At 52.5% G+C, this 17,690-nt stretch overlaps 1 protein-coding gene across 1 annotated transcript in view; it reads left to right on the top strand.

The window, feature by feature from the left end:
* The window catches only part of TSC2 (TSC complex subunit 2), a 70,238-nt gene that overhangs the window by 44,480 nt on the left and 8,068 nt on the right, over positions 1–17,690 (top strand). Inside the window, exons 29-34 of the mRNA XM_060260963.1 lie at positions 1,364–1,476; positions 3,548–3,763; positions 5,230–5,445; positions 9,686–9,754; positions 13,483–13,643; positions 15,330–15,835. Of these exons, the coding sequence (XP_060116946.1) occupies positions 1,364–1,476; positions 3,548–3,763; positions 5,230–5,445; positions 9,686–9,754; positions 13,483–13,643; positions 15,330–15,835 (1,281 nt within the window). The remainder of the gene's footprint in view (positions 1–1,363; positions 1,477–3,547; positions 3,764–5,229; positions 5,446–9,685; positions 9,755–13,482; positions 13,644–15,329; positions 15,836–17,690) is intronic.

Here is a 17,690-nt window from a genome sequence, read left to right as displayed (position 1 = left end):
GGGGGAACCGGGTTGGATTCCCCACTCCTCCACTTGCACCTGCTGGAATGGCCTTGGGTCAGCCAGAGCTCTCTTATCTGGGAGAACCGGGTTTGATTCCCCACTCCTCCACTTGCACCTGCTGGAATGGCCTTGGGTCAGCCATAGCTCTCTTATCTGGGAGAACCGGGTTTGATTCCCCACTCCTCCACTTTCACCTGCTGGAATGGCCTTGGGTCAGCCAGAGCTCTCTTATCTGGGGGAACCGGGTTTGATTCCCCACTCCTGCACTTGCACCTGCTGGAATGGCCTTGGGTCAGCCAGAGCTCTCTTATCTGGGGGAACCGGGTTTGATTCCCCACTCCTCCACTAGCACCTGCTAGCATGGCCTTGGGTCAGCCATAGCTCTGGCAGAGGTTGTCCTTGAAAGGGCAGCTGCTGTGAGAGCCCTCTCCAGCCCCACCCACCTCACAGGGTGTCTGTTGTGGGGGAGAAAGGTAAAGGAGATTGTGAGCTGCTCTGAGACTCTTCGGAGTGGAGGGCGGGATATAAATCCAATATCTTCATCTACCTCACAGGGTGTCTATTGTGGGGGAGGAGGGTAAAGGGGATTGTGAGCCCCTCTGAGACTCTTCGGAGTGGAGGGCGGAATATAAATCCAATATCTTCTTCTTCATAAGATTAGGGAGGGGCTGTGGCTCAGTGGCAGAGCCTCCGTTTGGCATGCAGAAGGTCCCAAGTTCACTCCCTGGCCTCTGCAGTTAAAAATAACGAAGCTTTATACTGAGCTGTAGCCGTTGTGAAATTGCTGTTGGAGATGCTCTGCATTCCCTTTTTTAAAAATTATGTAAAGAATCTATATAATTGAATCAATACCGGTCCCAGGTCTGATGAAGACTGGAAAGAAACAAGTACTTAATTGATTGGCTTGTCACCACACTACTTTGGGACTTGAATGTACATGTTTTGGTCATTTGGACAGGTTTTTATATATTTCTTAGTAAATTGGTCACGTTTGTATTTTTTTGTTGTGTTATCCATTATAGTGACCTCTCTCGGTTTGTTTTCTGTTAAAAATAACAAGGCAGTAGGGGAGAGGAAAGACCGTTTAGTGCCTGAGACGCTGGAGAGCTGCTGCCAGTCTGAGTAGACAAGACTGTCCTTGGTGGATGGAGGGCCTGATTCACTGTCAGGGAAGCCTCATATGTTCACGCGGCGTTCTGCATTTTGTGTCTTTCCTTTGCCTTGTGGGTGTTGCACATCAGAGAATGGTAAAGGTACATCCCAACCATAGGGGAACTCCGTATTTCAGAGAGAATAACCTTGAGAAGAGCAGACGGGCCCATTAACTCTGAGTCTCTGACACGTGTGCTTTGATTCCCAGCCCAGACCCCGTCTCGCAAGTGAGGCAGACGAAAGAAGCCCCAGCCAAACTGGAGTCCCAAGCTGGCCCACAAGTGGTTCGAGGATCCCGCAATAGAGTCAGGTCGATGTCTGGTAAGGAGCCGCCCTGCAGTTGGCGTTCAGGACCACCAAAGATGCCAGGTTTCTCTTTTAGGGGCTTGGGTGCTTGCTGGAACAGAGTTCCAGGTTCTGGCATCTTCCACTTTGTTGGGGGTCTTGTTGTATCTGAGTGCCAGGGTGGTACCAGTGAGGAAGTGACGGGCTTCACTCTTGACCTGTCGTTCATCTGTTGGCAACAGTCAAAGGTGCCACGACAGCAGCCTTCTGCCCCTTCCCCTGTTAGTTGGTGGTGACGGATATATTCCCTGAGCGTCCCCGCATGCCTTTTAATTTGTGGGTTTGCACATGTTTGAGCCTCCAGTGGGTGGTGTTCTGCCAGCCCTGAAATCGGGGTGGGGTGGGGATTGGGGCAGGATTATGCAGCTGGTGTCTTTAATTGTCTCCTTTCCCCTGATTTCCACCCCTCCCCCTGCCAGTGTTTCAGGTATCATAGAGTAGAAACCCCTGGGTTGCCTAGAACAGAGAGGGGCCTTTGAATTCTGACCAAGGGCAGTGGGTGCAACTGCAAACTAGCTGCCGCAGGAGGTGGAGCCAACCACAGTATGACTGCCGCAGGAGGCGGAGCCATACACAAAATGGCCACTAAAGGAGGCGGAGCCATACACAAAATGAACACCAGAGGAGGCGGAGCCATACACAAAATGGCCACTAGAGGAGGCGGAGCCATACACAAAATGGCCACTAGAGGAGGCGGAGCCATACACAAAATGGCCACTAGAGGAGGCGGAGCCATACATAAAATGGCCACTAGAGGAGGCGGAGCCATACACAAAATGGCCACTAGAGGAGGCGGAGCCATACACAAAATGGCCACTAGAGGAGGCGGAGCCATACACAAAATGACCACTAGAGAAGGTGGAGCCATACATAAAATGGCCACTAGAGAAGGTGGAGCCATACATAAAATGGCCACTAGAGGCGGAGCCATACACAAAATGGCCACTAGAGGAGGCGGAGCCATACACAAAATGACCACTAGAGAAGGTGGAGCCATACATAAAATGGCCACTAGAGAAGGTGGAGCCATACATAAAATGGCCACTAGAGGCGGAGCCATACACAAAATGGCCACTAGAGGAGGCGGAGCCATACACAAAATGGCCTCTAGAGAAGGCGGAGCCATACACAAAATGGCCACTAGAGAAGGTGGAGCCATACATAAAATGGCCACTAGAGAAGGTGGAGCCATACATAAAATGGCCACTAGAGGCGGAGCCATACACAAAATGGCCACTAGAGGAGGCGGAGCCATACACAAAATGACCACTAGAGAAGGTGGAGCCATACATAAAATGGCCACTAGAGAAGGTGGAGCCATACATAAAATGGCCACTAGAGGCGGAGCCATACACAAAATGGCCACTAGAGGAGGCGGAGCCATACACAAAATGGCCTCTAGAGGAGGCGGAGCCATACACAAAATGGCCACTAGAGAAGGTGGAGCCATACACAAAATGGCCACTAGAGAAGGTGGAGCCATACATAAAATGGCCACTAGAGGCGGAGCCATACACAAAATGGCCACTAGAGGAGGCGGAGCCATACACAAAATGGCCACTAGAGAAGGTGGAGCCATACACAAAATGGCCTCTAGAGGAGGCGGAGCCTAGACAAAATGGCAACAAGAGGAGACGGAGCCATACACAAAATGGCCAGGTAGAGCCAAACCCAGAAAGGAGGCCCAAGTGCAGGGGATAAAAGGGATAAGTTAAAAAATGCTCTGGGAAAGAGGAGTGAGAGAAAATGAAACCAACGCCCTGCTGGCAGCTCTGACTGAAACGATGTCGTTGTTATTCTCTGCACAGCTAATCGGGTGCTCCGTGCCCCATTAGAAGCCCCACCTGGCCTCTCCCGGTGTTTGCTGGCTAGCACCATGGCTTCCATGGGCCCCACACTGGGGACCTTGACCTCGAACTTCTTGGGGATGAAAGGGAAGACGATGCTTTCTAGAGACTGCAGCTCACCCTGGGCTCAACCCCCCCCCCCCAGTGTGCTCTGAGAATTCGCCTCTCTTGCTCAGCCCAGACGTTCTCTTGCCGCACAGGTGGCCACGCATTGCGGGTTGGGGCACTCGATGGCTCCGCCCCTCATTTCCCTGCCAGCTCGATGCCCCCAGGGGTGCAGAGTTCTCCCGCCGCTCGGACAGAAAAGGCCGTTCCCAGCCCCCAGCCGCCTCTGCAGAAGGAGAAGGCCAACCTGGCTGCCTACGTCCCTCTGCTGACCCAGGGCTGGGCGGAGATCCTGGTCCGGAGGCCAACAGGTAGGCAGCAGAGATGCTGGGGCCCCATTTATCGGGGTGGGGGCATTTTATCAGCCATTCTGTAACTTTGGATCCACTGCCCTGGTCGTAACGCTGCCACGTAGGGGGTTGACCCCTTCCAACTGCTCTGCCCCATCGTGTGTGATTTTCCGTCCCGCGCGGCAGCTCTCATCTTGGGTGGCTTCTTTCCTTTGGGGTCCTGCGATCTCCAGCGTAGCCTTTTTGGTGGTGGTCCTCTTCCCTCTCTCACAGCAAAAGAATGCTGGCAATAGGAGCCCCCTGGTGGGGGGGGGGGTGAAGCGATACTGCGGCCTTCGCAACCTGCTGAAGACACTGGTCGGTTCCTGGAGGATGGGTCCATCCGTGACTCCTTGCCATGGGGTCTGAGGGGAACCTCCATGTTCAGGGGCAGTCCGTCTCTGAATCCCAGCGTCAGGAGGCAGCATCAGTCCCCGGTTGTGAGGCAGACCAGGCCTCCGAGGGGCGCAGGGGAATTTCTGGGCTGTGGTTTCGATGCAGGCAGAGAGGCCTTGGGGCTGCCGTCTAGGGTTGCCAAGTCCAATTCAAGAAATATCTGGGGACTTTGGGGGTGGAGTCAGGAGACTTTGGGGGTGGGGCCAGGAGACATTAGGGGTGGAGCCAAGATCAAGGCTGTGACAAGCATAATTGAACTCCAAAGGGAGTTCTGGCCATCACATTTAAAGGGACGGCACACCTTTTCAATGCCTTCCTTCCATAGGAAATAATGAAGGATAGGGGCACCTTCTTTTGGGGCTCATAGAATTGGACCCCCTAGTCCAATCATTTTGAAACATGGGGGGTATTTTGGGGAGAGGCACTAGATGCTATACTGAAAATTTGGTGCCTCTACCCCAATGAACAGGCCCCCCAGAGCCCCAGATACTTGCGGATCAATTCTCCATGATTTTCTATGGGAATAAATCTCCATAGGGAATAATGGAGTACCCAGCAGACATTTCCCTCCACTTCCCCCCCCCCCCAGCTTTCTGACGACCCTGAAGCTGGGGGGAGGGTCTCCAAACCGGGAGATCCCCTGCCCCCACCTGGGGATTGGCAACCCTACTGCCATCCAGGGACTGTTGCAGGAAACGGAGGCGGCCGCAAAACAGTGCCACAGCTTCCTCTTCAGTCCCTCGGCAAAGATCCTTGCGCTGTAGGTCCTCGTGCTGCGGGGGCAGCTGCTGCCAAAGCGACATCTCCGAAAACTCGTGCAGCCTTTTGCAGCTCCAGGGGCCGATCGGCAGCCCGGCTGGGCAAAATCCCCACCAGGCCCCGCCCGCTTTCTAAAAACACTGGGCGGGTGACCCGTGATCTAGCCTAAGAGCTCTGCGGATCTCAAAAGCGCTCCCCGTGTTTACCGTCACTTTGGTTGTCTGCGCTTTGTCTCTGCCCGAACTTGACCTGTGGCCTGTTCAGCAGTGGTTTCCGTCTCGCTGCCCTTGCAGGTAACACCAGCTGGCTGATGAGCCTGGAGAACCCGCTCAGCCCCTTCTCTTCCGATATCGACAACATGCCCCTGCAGGAGCTCTCCAACGCGCTGATGGCGGCCGAGCGCTTCAAGGAGCACCGCGAGACCGCCCTCTACAAGTCCCTCTCGGTGCCCTCCTCCCACCTCCCCACCGGGACCACCAAAGCCTCCCTCCTGCAGCGCTCCAACACAGGTGAGCCCCACCGCCAGCTGGCCGGAAGGACGGGAGCACAGCAGGACCGCAGCCGCTCTGGCCAAGCGAAAACGGGGGCCCTGGGGGGGGGGGTTGGGAGGGCGGGCAGCCTTTGTGGAAGTTAGTTGCCTCAGGCCCAAAACTGGTAAAGGGAGAGAGCTCACTTGTAGGATAAAGGCAGCACGACCAAAGTTATGGTGACCAAATCGCTAAGAATGTATCGAAACAATATCATACAAATATGTTCAATAGAAGACTAAATAGCAATAGGAAAGGAAAAGGAAAGGTCCCCTGTGCAAGCACTGGTCGTTTCCGACTCTGGGGTTGCTCTCAGAACGTTTTCACGGCAGACTTTTTTTTTACGGGGTGGTCTAACAATTCCCCAAAAGTCTCACAGTCCCATCAAAGGAGTCCCAATGAACAGGAGAAGAAGAAGATGATGATATTGGATTTATATCCCGTCCTCCGCTCCGAAGAGTCTCAGAGCAGCTCACAATCTCCTTTACCTTCCTCCTCCACAACAGACACCCTGTGAGGTGAGTGGGGCTGGAGAGGGCTCTCACAGAAGCTGCCCTTTCAAGGACAACCTCTGCCAGAGCTATGGCTGACCCAAGGCCATGCTAGCAGGTGCAAGTGGAGGAGGGGGGAATCAAACCCGGTTCTCCCAGATAAGAGAGCTATGGCTGACCCAAGGCCATTCCAGCAGCTGTAAGCGGAGGAGTGGGGAATCAAACCCGGTTCTCCCAGATAAGAGAGCTATGGCTGACCCAAGGCCATTCCAGCAGGTGCAAGTGGAGGAGGGGGGAATCAAACCTGGTTCTCCCAGATAAGAGTCCGCACACTTAACCACTACACCAAACTGGCTCTCCAGAGGTCGACTTCCTGCTTCAAATCCTCTTCTAGCATAGGGTCAACATTAGGAAGAACTTCCTGACCGTTAGAGTGATTCCTCAGTGGAACAGGCTTTCTTGGAAGGTGGTGGACTCTCCTTCCTTGGTGGCTCTTAAACAGAGGCTAGATGGCCATCTGACAGCGATGAAGATCCTGTGAATTTGGGGTAGGTATTTGTGGGTTTCCTGCATTGTGCCGGGGGTTGGACTAGATGACCCTGGAGGTCCCTTCCAACTCTTATGATTCTAGGGTGCTCCAATCACGTATCTCAACCGAAGGCAAAAGCTCAGAAAAAATATCAAATTGTTTCTGATGCATCAATAAGTTGCAAAAAGCTGCAAAACCCACAAGATTCTTTTTCAGATTCTTTTTCAGTGGCCTTGAGCCTTTTGGAGTGTCGTGCCCTTTTGAAATCTTACTGGAGACTTTCTGTCCCATTTGTCCACTGGGAATTCTTGCAGTCCCTGGACGCAGTGAAAAAGAATCCTGTGGGGTTTGCAGCTTATCGATGCCTCAGAAACAATTTGATATTTCTTTCCCTCAGCTTTTGCCTTTGGTTGAGAGATGCGGTTGGAGCGCCTTATGCTAGAAGAGGATTTGAAGCAGGTATAATCAAGTGGACCTCCTGTTCATTGGGACTGACGGGACGGTGAGACTTTTGGGCAATTGTTATTGCTATTTAGTCTTGTATTGAACCTATTTGTGTGATATTGTTTCGATACATTCTTAGTTATTTGGTCACTATAACTTCGGTTGTGCTGTCTTTATCGGGCACAAAACTGGCAGGCTGCGCCAGGGGGAGGGAAGTAGCAAACTTGAGACGGGAAATGCTCTCCTGAAAAAGACCAAGATGGGCGGCCGTGTTGGTCCGTCTGGAGCAGAAGGAAAGAGCCAGAGTCCAGCAACACCTGGAAGACTAATAAATTTGGGGCAGGACAGGAGCTTTTGTGGGCCGGGACTCCCGAAGCCCTGCCACAGATTTTGTTGGTCTTTATGGTGCTCTTGGAGCCTGGCTCTTTTCTCCTGGGAAAGGCTCTCCTGTTTGTTGGGGATAAGTCCAGGATATTCCACACTTCTTTTTTTTAAAAAATGCATCTGGAATAAATGATTCTGGTGATGTGCAGTGTTCCCTCTAAGCTGAGTTAGCGTGAGCTAGCTCACAGATTTTTAGCCTCCGGCTCACACGTTTTTGACTTTGGGGGAAATGGCCCCAGAATACACTAATGGATGCAGCAGCTCTCAACTTTAATGCTAGTAGCTCACAAAGCAGCAGTTTTGCTCACAAGACCCTGCAGCTTAGAGGGAACAAGATGGGCCGAGAGTGGCACAGAGCCCTGAAATACACAGGACCGGGCTATTTAAACACTAAAGTCCCTCTGAGCCTGGGAGCTGCGGGAGTTGTGTGGGTGAAGCTACGGCAGCTGGTGTTCCGGCAAGTTTTCCTTCTGTGCCTAGTGGGCCGCGGCTCCGGGGGGCTCTGGAGCTTTGCCTGCCCCCTACCCACCGGAAGTCGTCTTCCTCCCCTGCCTTCTACAGTTGTGCCAGGCACTCTCTCCATGCTTCAGAGCATAACTTTGTGAGCGTAAGAGCTCGAAGCTTGCTTATGGGTTGTTAAAACCCCACAAGCAAAACACTGTTCTTGATTCTGCAGGCTTTCCCTTCTCTGGCCGAATCCTGGCCTCTGCTTGCACGCCAGTGGGGTTGTACCTTCCATGTTTTTAAAAACCAAATACTGAGATTCTCAGCACAAAATCCTGCCCCTTCACAAGTGGAGATTTGACAGTGCCCAGTGGCAGCCGTTGCTGCGATGCACAAATGCAAGCGAAGAGGCTTTTCCTGCTCCTCGGCCGTGAGAAATTAGCAGCCTCCCCACCCCACCCCCACCCCCCCGGCCGCAGTCCGGTCTTTACTCGCCTAGCAGGATGAGATCGACCCCATGATTTGTGGTGGACTGCGCTTGTCTGCGGGGCTTCTTTTGCAGCAGGAACTCCTTTGCATATTAGGCCACACCTCCCTGACGTAGCCAATCCTCCAAGATGGGTGGCCAAACTGTGGCTGGGTTGCCGCAAGTGGCTCTTTTACACATATTGTGTGGCTCTTGAAGCCCCACCGCGCTCTCAGCCAGCTCAGAGAAGGCAGTGCTCTCTTGCAATCACTGCGCCTAGCCAAGCAAGCCAGCAAATTGGAGAATGCATTTAAAATTAAAGTTGCTTTATTTCCACCCCCCTCTCTCCCGCATTTCCCTCCCTTCCTTCCTTCCTTCCTTCCTTCCTTCCTTCCTTCCTTCCTTCCTTCCTTCCTTCCTTCCTTCCTTCCTTCCTTCCTTCCTTCCTTCCTTCCTTCCTTCCTTCCCTCCCTCCCTCCCTCCCTCCCTCCCTCCCTCTCTTCCTTCCCTCCCTCCCTCCCCTCCCTTCCTTCCTCCCTCCCTTCCTTCCTCCCTCCCTTCCTTCCTTCCTTCCTTCCTTCCTTCCTTCCTTCCTTCCTTCCTTCCTTCCTTCCCTCCTTCCCTCCCTCCCTCCCTTCCTCCCTCTCTTCCTTCCTTCCTTCCTTCCTTCCTTCCTTCCTTCCTTCCTTCCTTCCTTCCTTCCTTCCTTCCTTCCTGCCTCCCTCCCTTCCTTTCTCCCTTCCTCCCTTCCTTCTTCCCTCCCTCCCTCCCTTCCATCTTGCAGCTCTCAAACATTTGACATTCACATCTTGCAGCTCTCAAACATCTGGCGTTTATTCTGTGTGGCTCTTACCTTAAGCAAGTTCGGCCACTCCTGCTCCAAGAGTTTGCAGTAGGCCCTGTCAGAAGAGCCCTGTAAGCTCCAGGAGGACTGGCTCCATCAGGGGTGGGTGGCCTAATAGGCGAATGAGTTCCTGCTACAAAACAAAGGCCCTGTGCAGGGATGCCTGAAGGGCTGGGGTGGAAGGAATCTTGTGCTGCCCACGCTGTGCCTTTCCTGACCCAGACCTCCCAACTCAGCACGAGGGAACTTGTGTTTGGCTCCTGCCCCTCCGGTTTCCCAGTCCAGGTTTTGCACAATTCAGGCCCAGCCCAAGATGCCAGGGGCCTTGAAATGGCTCCTCCCCCCGCCCCCGTGTGCTGTCAGCGTTGCCTTTAGCTGATGGTGCCCTGCAAGTCAGAGTTGCCTATCCCCTCTGGTGCCCCAAATATATGCTCCCCCCCCCCAACGCACTTTTCCTCCGGTGTATTTCTTCCCCCTGCTCGCACCTCTTTCTCTCTCTCTTGCGTTTTGAAAATATTATTTTCTCCCTCTGGTTTCTTTCTCTCTCTCCCTCCCTCTCTGTGTCTTTCTCCCCCCTCCCTCTTTTAATGTGCCGCCTCCCTTGGTTTTTCCCTCCGCAGTGGCCTCTTTCTCTTCCATGTGCCTGACCAGTTCTCAAGAGAGGCTGCACAGGAGCATATCCTGGGCAGGTATACTCACCTATCTTTAAAGGAGTTTCACGGACAAGGGAGAGGGCGGGGGAGAAAGAAACTCAGCGCTGGCTTGTGGAAGCTGCCCCCATCTCCCGCCTCCGTGTTTCCCTGCCTTACCGTGGTCTCGTGGCCCTTGACAGCTGATGGGATTCCACTAGCACGAGCCAGTCCAAGCCAGAGGTGGTCTCCTTTGCCCCAGCTTCATTTTGCAAAGGAGGTGGGGGGGGGGGGTCTTCATAGGTGAATTCTGTCCCGGAGAACAGATCAGCTTTATGACCTTGCCTAGAGAAAAAACTCACAATCCTTCTGTCGGCCTGCCATTTTTCTGAGCCTTCAAACTGGTCTTTTTCTCCTCCACAAACGTGAGGTCTACAATTTTTAATTTAATTTAATTTTTAGGTTTATATCCCGCCCTGTCCCACAAGCGGGCTCAGGGCGGCTTACGACAGAAATTCAACACACCTACAGATTAAAATGTAAAAACGTCATAAAAGCATACAGTATCTAACAGGGGTGGCCAAACTTGCTTAACATGAGAGCCACATAAAAGAAATGTCAGATGTTTGAGAGCCGCAAGACATGGACGTCAGATGTTTGAGAGCTGCGAGGGAGGGAGGCAAATAGATGGGAAAGGAGAGGGAGAGAGAGGCAGAAAGAAAGCAACTTTAAGTGCATTCTCCAAGCCACCAGCTGCCTTGCCTCAGAGAAGCGATTCAAAGAGACAAATGCCTTCTCCAAGCTGGCTGATGGAGCGGTGGGGGCTTCAAGAGCCACGCAATACGTGTGAAAGAGCCACGTGTGGCCCCCCCGAGCCACAGTTTGGCCACCCCTGGTATATAATTTCAGCCGGCTCTGACACAGCCAACCAGCCACAGCCTACCTCTTATTTTGTTTGTTCATTTGATTTACCTAAATCAATACAGAGGAGCTCAGAAAACGGTGTCTTGCCATTTTATGGGCAAATCTGGAAAGCAGTGGACCAGAAAGTGAAAAACACACGTTGAAGCTACAGCGGACTTGATTTTCAAAATGCTTTTAAAAAGAAAATCCATGTAAAATTCCAGCATGGAATTATTTCCAGGTCCTTTTAATCACTCTATTGTCAGCCAGATGCTTGTAAAAAGGTCAAGCCACGAAGGCAGAGAATTCCTCTGCAGTTGCTGAGGGGATTTCATTTGCCCACGGGGGGGGGGGGGGGGGGTCCTTTGCTTAAACTGGCTGTGGTTCTCGATCCAGGGAGGAGGGAAGGCCAGGCAAGGGGCGGGGGGTGTCCTCAGAGGAGCTGGCAGGAGACTTCTGGCTTGGAGGCTTGAGGAAGACGCCTGCACGTGGCGCGCGATGCTAATGCTGAACTGCTGCTTTGGCCTGAGTCTTTCTTGATATTGCAAGCTGATTTCCACTGAAGCTGCTTCAGTGGCATTTTGCTCATTTGTGGATTGGTCTTTTTTTGCGTGTGTGTGTGCAGAAAATTTAAAAAAACCCTTTGTGCTTGTGGTTCTGGTTTGTGCACCTTGTTGGTGGTGGGGGGGGGGTGTCAGCTGCTTGTACCTTCAGCCTTTTCCCACCTGCACAAAAATCTCCCCCCTCCTCAAATGCTGCTTGCCTCGCCCCCCGCCCTTCCATCTGCTCAGGCACGCCGGCAGCTGCTTGTGCTCAATGCAGAATCCTCTCCGCTGCCTCCAGCAGGTGCTGCTCAGCTGAAGAATGGGCAGGGCATGTGTGAGCTGTGAATCAGCAGGGCCTAGGGTTGCCAGCCTCCAGGTGGGGCCTGGAGATCTCCTGCTTTTGCAACTGAGCTCCAGCTGACAGAGGTCAGCTCCCCGGGAGAAAACGGCTGCTTGGAAGGGTGGGCTCCGTGGCATTGCGCCATGCTGAGGCCCCACCCCTCCCCAAACTCTGCCCTTTCCCAGATCCACCCCCAAAGTCTCCAGGTATCTTCCACCACAGACCTGGCAACTCTAGCAAGGCCCCAGTTCAGATCTTGCTCTTGCCTCTTTATTCCTTGACTTCCTTTTCACCCCGGCTTTCTCCCCAATGGGGAGGCAGATAAGCTAACATCGTTCTCCTCCCCACAATCCTTGGGGGCAGGCGAGGGTGGGAGGGGGTGGCTGGCGTGAAGGCACTTTGGGGAGCTTCCCTGGCAGGGCGGGGGATTCGAACCTGGGTCTCCCGAGATCCTAGGCTGGCCCGGCTCCAGGCTGGCTCTCACTTGCTGGCAGCAACTCTTAGGCAGAAGATCGCACCTCTAGCCTGCCTGGCAGGCTGGCGATCAACTTGAGCACCACAAGACATAGGCAAAGGGCTTCCGAGCGCCATGGCACTGCTGCTACTTTTAAAAAATGTTGTCTTTCTAATCTGCAGTTCTGCCAGGCAGCCCTAAGGGTACATAAGAAAGAAATTGTTGTTTAAGTGGGCGGGGGGGGGGCGGGGAGAGAACTCCACCTTCCTCCCAGGGTGTCTGTTGTGGGGGGAGAAGATTGAGGAGATTGTAAGCCGCTCTGAGTCTCTGATTCAGAGAGAAGGGCGGGGTATAAATCTGCAGTCGTCATCTTCTTAACAAAGCTTTAATGACACCTAGTTGCCTTGCTGCTTTTGTGTAGACTCAAGAACTGCATCCCTCTTTCTGTTTCACAGATGCTCACTCGTGTGTCTCTAAAAGACAACCTGTCGAGTTTAGGAAGTTTCGTAAGGACTTCTAGCCTGAGCTAAACTTTAATGCAAGCTAGCTGCCTCGCTGCTTAAAAGCCTTTGAATAGACTTACAAACGGCAGCCCTCTCTCTTTTTCAAACCTGACCGTTCATGTCTCTTCAAAAGACAACATGTCGAGTTTAGGAAACATCTTAAGGATTTCTAGCGCAGGCTGAACTTTGATAAAACCTAGTTGTCTTGCTGCTTTTGAGTAGGCTTAAAGCACTTGAACCTTCTTTCTGTTTTGCATACACACACTTGTGTGTCTGTAAAGGACAGCAAGCGTCTTAATTACTGCAGAGGATGGCTGCCCATTCAGTTTTTAAGAAAAATGTGCTTTCAGCATTTCTAGGAATGCTGTCTTCCTTTCTGGGCCTCTCTCAGCCTTGCTAACGGCACTGGGATATCATTTCCCCCTCTCTGGATGAAGTGCGAGGGTCTTTTTTTGAGAGAGGGAGAGAGAGGTTTAGGAGGGGAGGTGTAACTTCTGGGGTCTGATGGGAAGCTCCCACCTCCCACCCGACAACTGACATAAATCTTTGTGTGCTGTGATCATTTTTGGGTCCCTCCAGATAATGCCTGTTATCTGTGGGGAGCTCCTGTAGAAGTTCAGAGGGGAACCTTTTGAGAATCTTCAGGATTGTCCTTGTTTCTTTGGGGGTTCTTTTCTGAAATGCATCAAACGCCAATAACTTTGAAGATTATCCCCCCCCCCCCCGCCCCTTTCACTCACTCAAAACCTAAAAATGTTGTGTGCCAGTTAACAAACGAGCTGAAACCAGCCTACCTCGCTTTTGTTGCCATTTCCTTAGACATTTGCAGGCCTCGGGCCTACTTTGGATATCTTGGCACGAAGCGACCCAAAAGAAACGCGTTCTTGACTCTGAGGGGACGTGAGACCCACCAAAGCTCTTTCGACATTAGCTGCCTGCTCAAATCCTGTGTCTGAGAAGGGCTGGGACGTTGGAGGATATGAGCTTGACCCTCTTTCTTCTTTCTCTGGGGGTCAGACATTCTGTTGTGTGTCTTTTGGTAGAATCGTCTGTCGTTCCGGAAGAAGGAAGCCCACCCACAGCGGACCTGAAAGAAAGGGAGGCCCTGCCAGAGTCTCAGGAGATCAAAGATTTCAAGGCTGTGTGTCCGGATCATGTTGTGAGTGAGGAGAAGTCAGGCAAGGCCCACAGGATGTATAGCAGGGTAAGAACACTCCCCTCTGGCCCGGGCTGAAGTCAGTGGGAAGAATTACCTCAGGGTGAGGGCACCACGACACCCACGGGACACTTTTTTTGGGATCCACCCAGTGTTTTCAGAACGTGGGCAAGTCCGTGTGGGACTTTGGCCTGGCAGGGTTTCTGATTGGCCACTGTAGATTTGATTGGCTGTGAGGGTTTTTAAAAACGTTGTTTTTTGGCCTTGTGACACACCAGCACAAGGATCTTCACTGTGTGACTGAAGGTAAGCCGTGGCGGCCATTTTGTGGCTGCGCCCACCACGCTGTGTCATAATTCCAAAGGTCAAGCAAAACCAAGTAAGAACCACAGTTTGGAATTGTTCCATAGCCAGCAGCTATTCAGAACTGTAATTGCTACAGGTAGAGCCTGAAAGCTGAAGAAGGCGTCTTCACCGAAACCAGTCCTGAGTTTCTTCATTTGGCTGCAGGTTTCTTTCCTTGGTGATTTCTTCATGTTTATGATCCACTTCAGGACAATTCTGGAACAGGACTTGGTCACCACACCTCAAAAAAGATATTATAGCTTTGGAAAAAGTCCAGAAAGGGGCAACTTAGAATGGTTAAAGGGTTGGAACACTTTTGGAGAGCCTGTTTGGTGTAGTGGTGAAGTGTGCGGACTCTTATCTGGGAGAAACGGGTTTGATTCCCCACTCCTCCACTTGCACCTGCTGGAATGGCCTTGGGTTAGCCATAGCTATTGCAAGAGTTGTCCTTGAAAGGGCAGCTGCTGGGAGAGCCCTCTCAGCCCCACCCACCTCACAGGGTGTCTGTTGTGGGGGGAGAAAGTATAGGAGATTGTAGGCTGCTCTGAGACTCTGAGGGCGGGATTTAAATCCAATATCTTCTTCTTTCCCTATGAAGAAAGGTTAAAACACTTGGGGCTCTTCAGCTTTGAGAAACTTCAACTCAAGGGTGATGTGATAGAGTTTTATAAGATTATGCACGGGATAGAGAAGGCAAAGAAAGAAGTACTTTTCTTCCTGTAAGCATAGCCAGCTTCAAGAGGGGACTGGATCAGCATCTGGAGCAGAGGTCCATCAGTGGCTATTAGCCACAGCATATTGTTGGAACTCTCTGTCTGGGGCAGTGATACTCTGTATTCTTGGTGCTTGGGAGGGGCAACAGTGGGAGGACTTCTAGTGTCCTGGCCCCACTGGTGGACCTCCTGGTGGCCCCTGGGGTTTTTTGGCCACTGTGTGACACAGAGTGTTGGACTGGGTGGGCCACCGGCCTGATCCAGCAGGGCTTCTCTTCTGTTCTTATGTCTATGCCCTGGTGTTGTTTACAGACATTATTTGTTTCATCACAAGGACAGTGCTTCATTTATGAACATACAAACTGCGAATATACAAATTGCCGGCCACATTTATTTTCTTTATTACAATATCCTAGAGGTCGGGCACAGGATTTGTTGACCTAATTGTTCTTGACTGGTACATTATTATTGTGCAACGCAGTTTTCCAGTGTTTACTGATCATCCCAAAGGTGCCTCCAGGCGTTGAAAGGTTGTAGACGTCTGATGTAGGCACTTGAGGGGGGGGGGTGTCCAGCTGCCTTGCTGGGTGGGCCTTGTGGCCACCCCCTCCCCCCCACCTTCAAGATCACCGGCTGCTTGAGAGAGCTGCTTTTCTCCCCTCGCTGTTCCCCGCAGTCCTCCTCGACGTCCAGCCAAGAGGAGAAAGCCCTGAAGCCGGAAGACTTGGCCTCCGTCAGCATCCCCATCGAGAGGAGCCGGCCGCTGGGAGACAGCCGGGCTTTCGAGGCCCTCTCCTTCCAGCCCTCCCAGCCGCTCAGCAAGTCCAGCTCCTCGCCGGAGCTCCAGACCCTCCAGGAGGTCCTCAAAGACGCCAGCGGTGAAGAGGCAGCCGGGAAGCTGAGCAGCGACCTGAAATCCAAGTCCCAGTCGGGCCACCTGGAAGGGGAGGCGGTGGGCGGCTGGGTGGGAAGAGGAGAGGAGGGTCGGGCCCCCGGGGCGGCCAGGCTGGAGGGCAGCGGCCCCGCCTCTTCTCCCCGCTCCCCCAGTGGCCACCGCCCCCGGGGCTACACCATCTCGGACTCGGCGCCCTCGAGGAGGGGCAAGAGGGTTGAGAAGGAGCCCTTCCAGGGCAGGGCAGCAGCCTCCAACGCCGCAGAGAAAGTGCCCGGCATCAACCCCAGGTGAGCGAGGCAGCAGGGTGGGTGCCGTTGGGTCAAGCCCTGTTGCCTCCAGCGTGCGTGTCTGGCGTCCTCGGGAAATCCTGCGAGTTTTCTTTTTGGAGGGGAACGGGTGGAATTCTAGCGGGAGCTCCTTTGCATATTAGGCCACCCCCCCCCCCGATGTAGCCAGTCCTCCTGGAGCTTGCAAAAAAGAGCCTTGTCAGTTCTTGGAGGATTGGCTGCATCAGGGGTGTGTGGCCTAATATGCAAAGGAGCTCCTGCTAGAATTCCACCCCTGCCTTCAAGTATAGTAAATTGGTCTTCTCAGGTGGTACATTGTGTGTGCCATTAAGACTTGTGAGTAGGGGTGGAATTCTAGCAGGAGCTCCTTTGCCTATTAGGCCACACACCCCCAATGTAGCCAGTCCTCCAAGAGCTTACAAAAAAGAGCCTTGTCAGCTCTTGGAGGATGGGTTACATCAGGGGTGTGTGGCCTAATATGCAAAGGAGCTCCTGCTAGAATTCCACCCCTGCCTTCAAGTATAGTAAATTGGTCCTCTCAGGTGGTACATTGTGTGTGCCATTAAGACTTGTGAGTAGGGGTGGAATTCTAGCAGGAGCTCCTTTGCCTATTAGGCCACACACCCCCAATGTAGCCAGTCCTCCAAGAGCTTACAAAAAAGAGCCTTGTCAGCTCTTGGAGGATGGGTTACATCAGGGGTGTGTGGCCTAATAGGCAAAGGAGCTCCTGCTAGAATTCCACCCCTGCCTTCAAGTATAGTAAATTGGTCCTCTCAGGTGGTACATTGTGTGTGCCATTAAGACTTGTGAGTAGGGGTGGAATTCTAGCAGGAGCTCCTTTGCCTATTAGGCCACACACACCCAATGTAGCCAGTCCTCCAAGAGCTTACAAAAAAGAGCCTTGTCAGCTCTTGGAGGATGGGTTACATCAGGGGTGTGTGGCCTAATAGGCAAAGGAGCTCCTGCTAGAATTCCACCCCTGGAAGGGAACCGTGTCGTTCTAAGTAGAAAAGCAAGAGCTGAGTCATCCAGGAGCACCTTTAGAGCCCACCGAATTCTCGGGAGTTGAGTTTCCCAGAGCCAGAGTTCCCTTCACCAGAGGCCTTCTGTCCCAGTTGGAAGGGGGGAGGGGCTTTGCCGAGAAGGGTGTCAGGATGCAGAGGCCCAGTGTGTGCCGTAGTAGGAAAGAGCGAGAGCCCAGTAGCACCTTAAGCCAGTTTGCTGTAGAGGTTGAAAGCATAGCCTTGAATCTGGGAGAACCCACTGCTCTACATGTACTTGCTGAGGTGACCTTGAGTCAGTCGCAAGTTCTAGCAGAGCTGTTCTTTTTGAGAGCAGTTTCTGTCAGAGCTCTCTCAGCTCCACCTACTTCCCAGAGTGTCTGCTGCGGGGAGGAGAAGGGAAAGGAGATTTGTAAACCGCTCTGAGGCTCCTTTGGCTAGCAGAGGGCAGGGTATAAATCCAATCTTTCCTCCTCCTCCTTGACTAACAAAGTGAGACGCATCTCCCAAGCTCTTCTCCCTTGCCAGAAACGTTGCTGGTCTTTCAGGTGCTGCCTGACTCTTGCTCTTTTCTGCTGCTACAGTCAGATTAATTAATTAATTGATTAATGTAGTGAATTTATACTCCGCCCTTTCCCTTAATGGGCTCAGGGCGGATCACAGCATAGGTTAGACAATAAAAACCAACAAGTCAGTTTTAAAACAACACAATAAAACCAAACAGCAGAACGATAAAACTAAATAAAGGGCATCCTTGGCAGAAAGGGCACATTTCACAGAGTAGTTTTTGGCCCAAAAAGAAGTGGTGGTGTTAAAATCAGACTCTGGTTAACCTGTCTGGATACTGAATTTTT

This window comes from Heteronotia binoei, chromosome 20 (genome assembly GCF_032191835.1).
Source record: "Heteronotia binoei isolate CCM8104 ecotype False Entrance Well chromosome 20, APGP_CSIRO_Hbin_v1, whole genome shotgun sequence".
In the NCBI taxonomy this organism is placed as follows: domain Eukaryota; kingdom Metazoa; phylum Chordata; class Lepidosauria; order Squamata; family Gekkonidae; genus Heteronotia; species Heteronotia binoei.
Note: the sequence above shows the minus strand (reverse complement) of the source record. Positions and strands in the feature narration are given on the sequence as shown.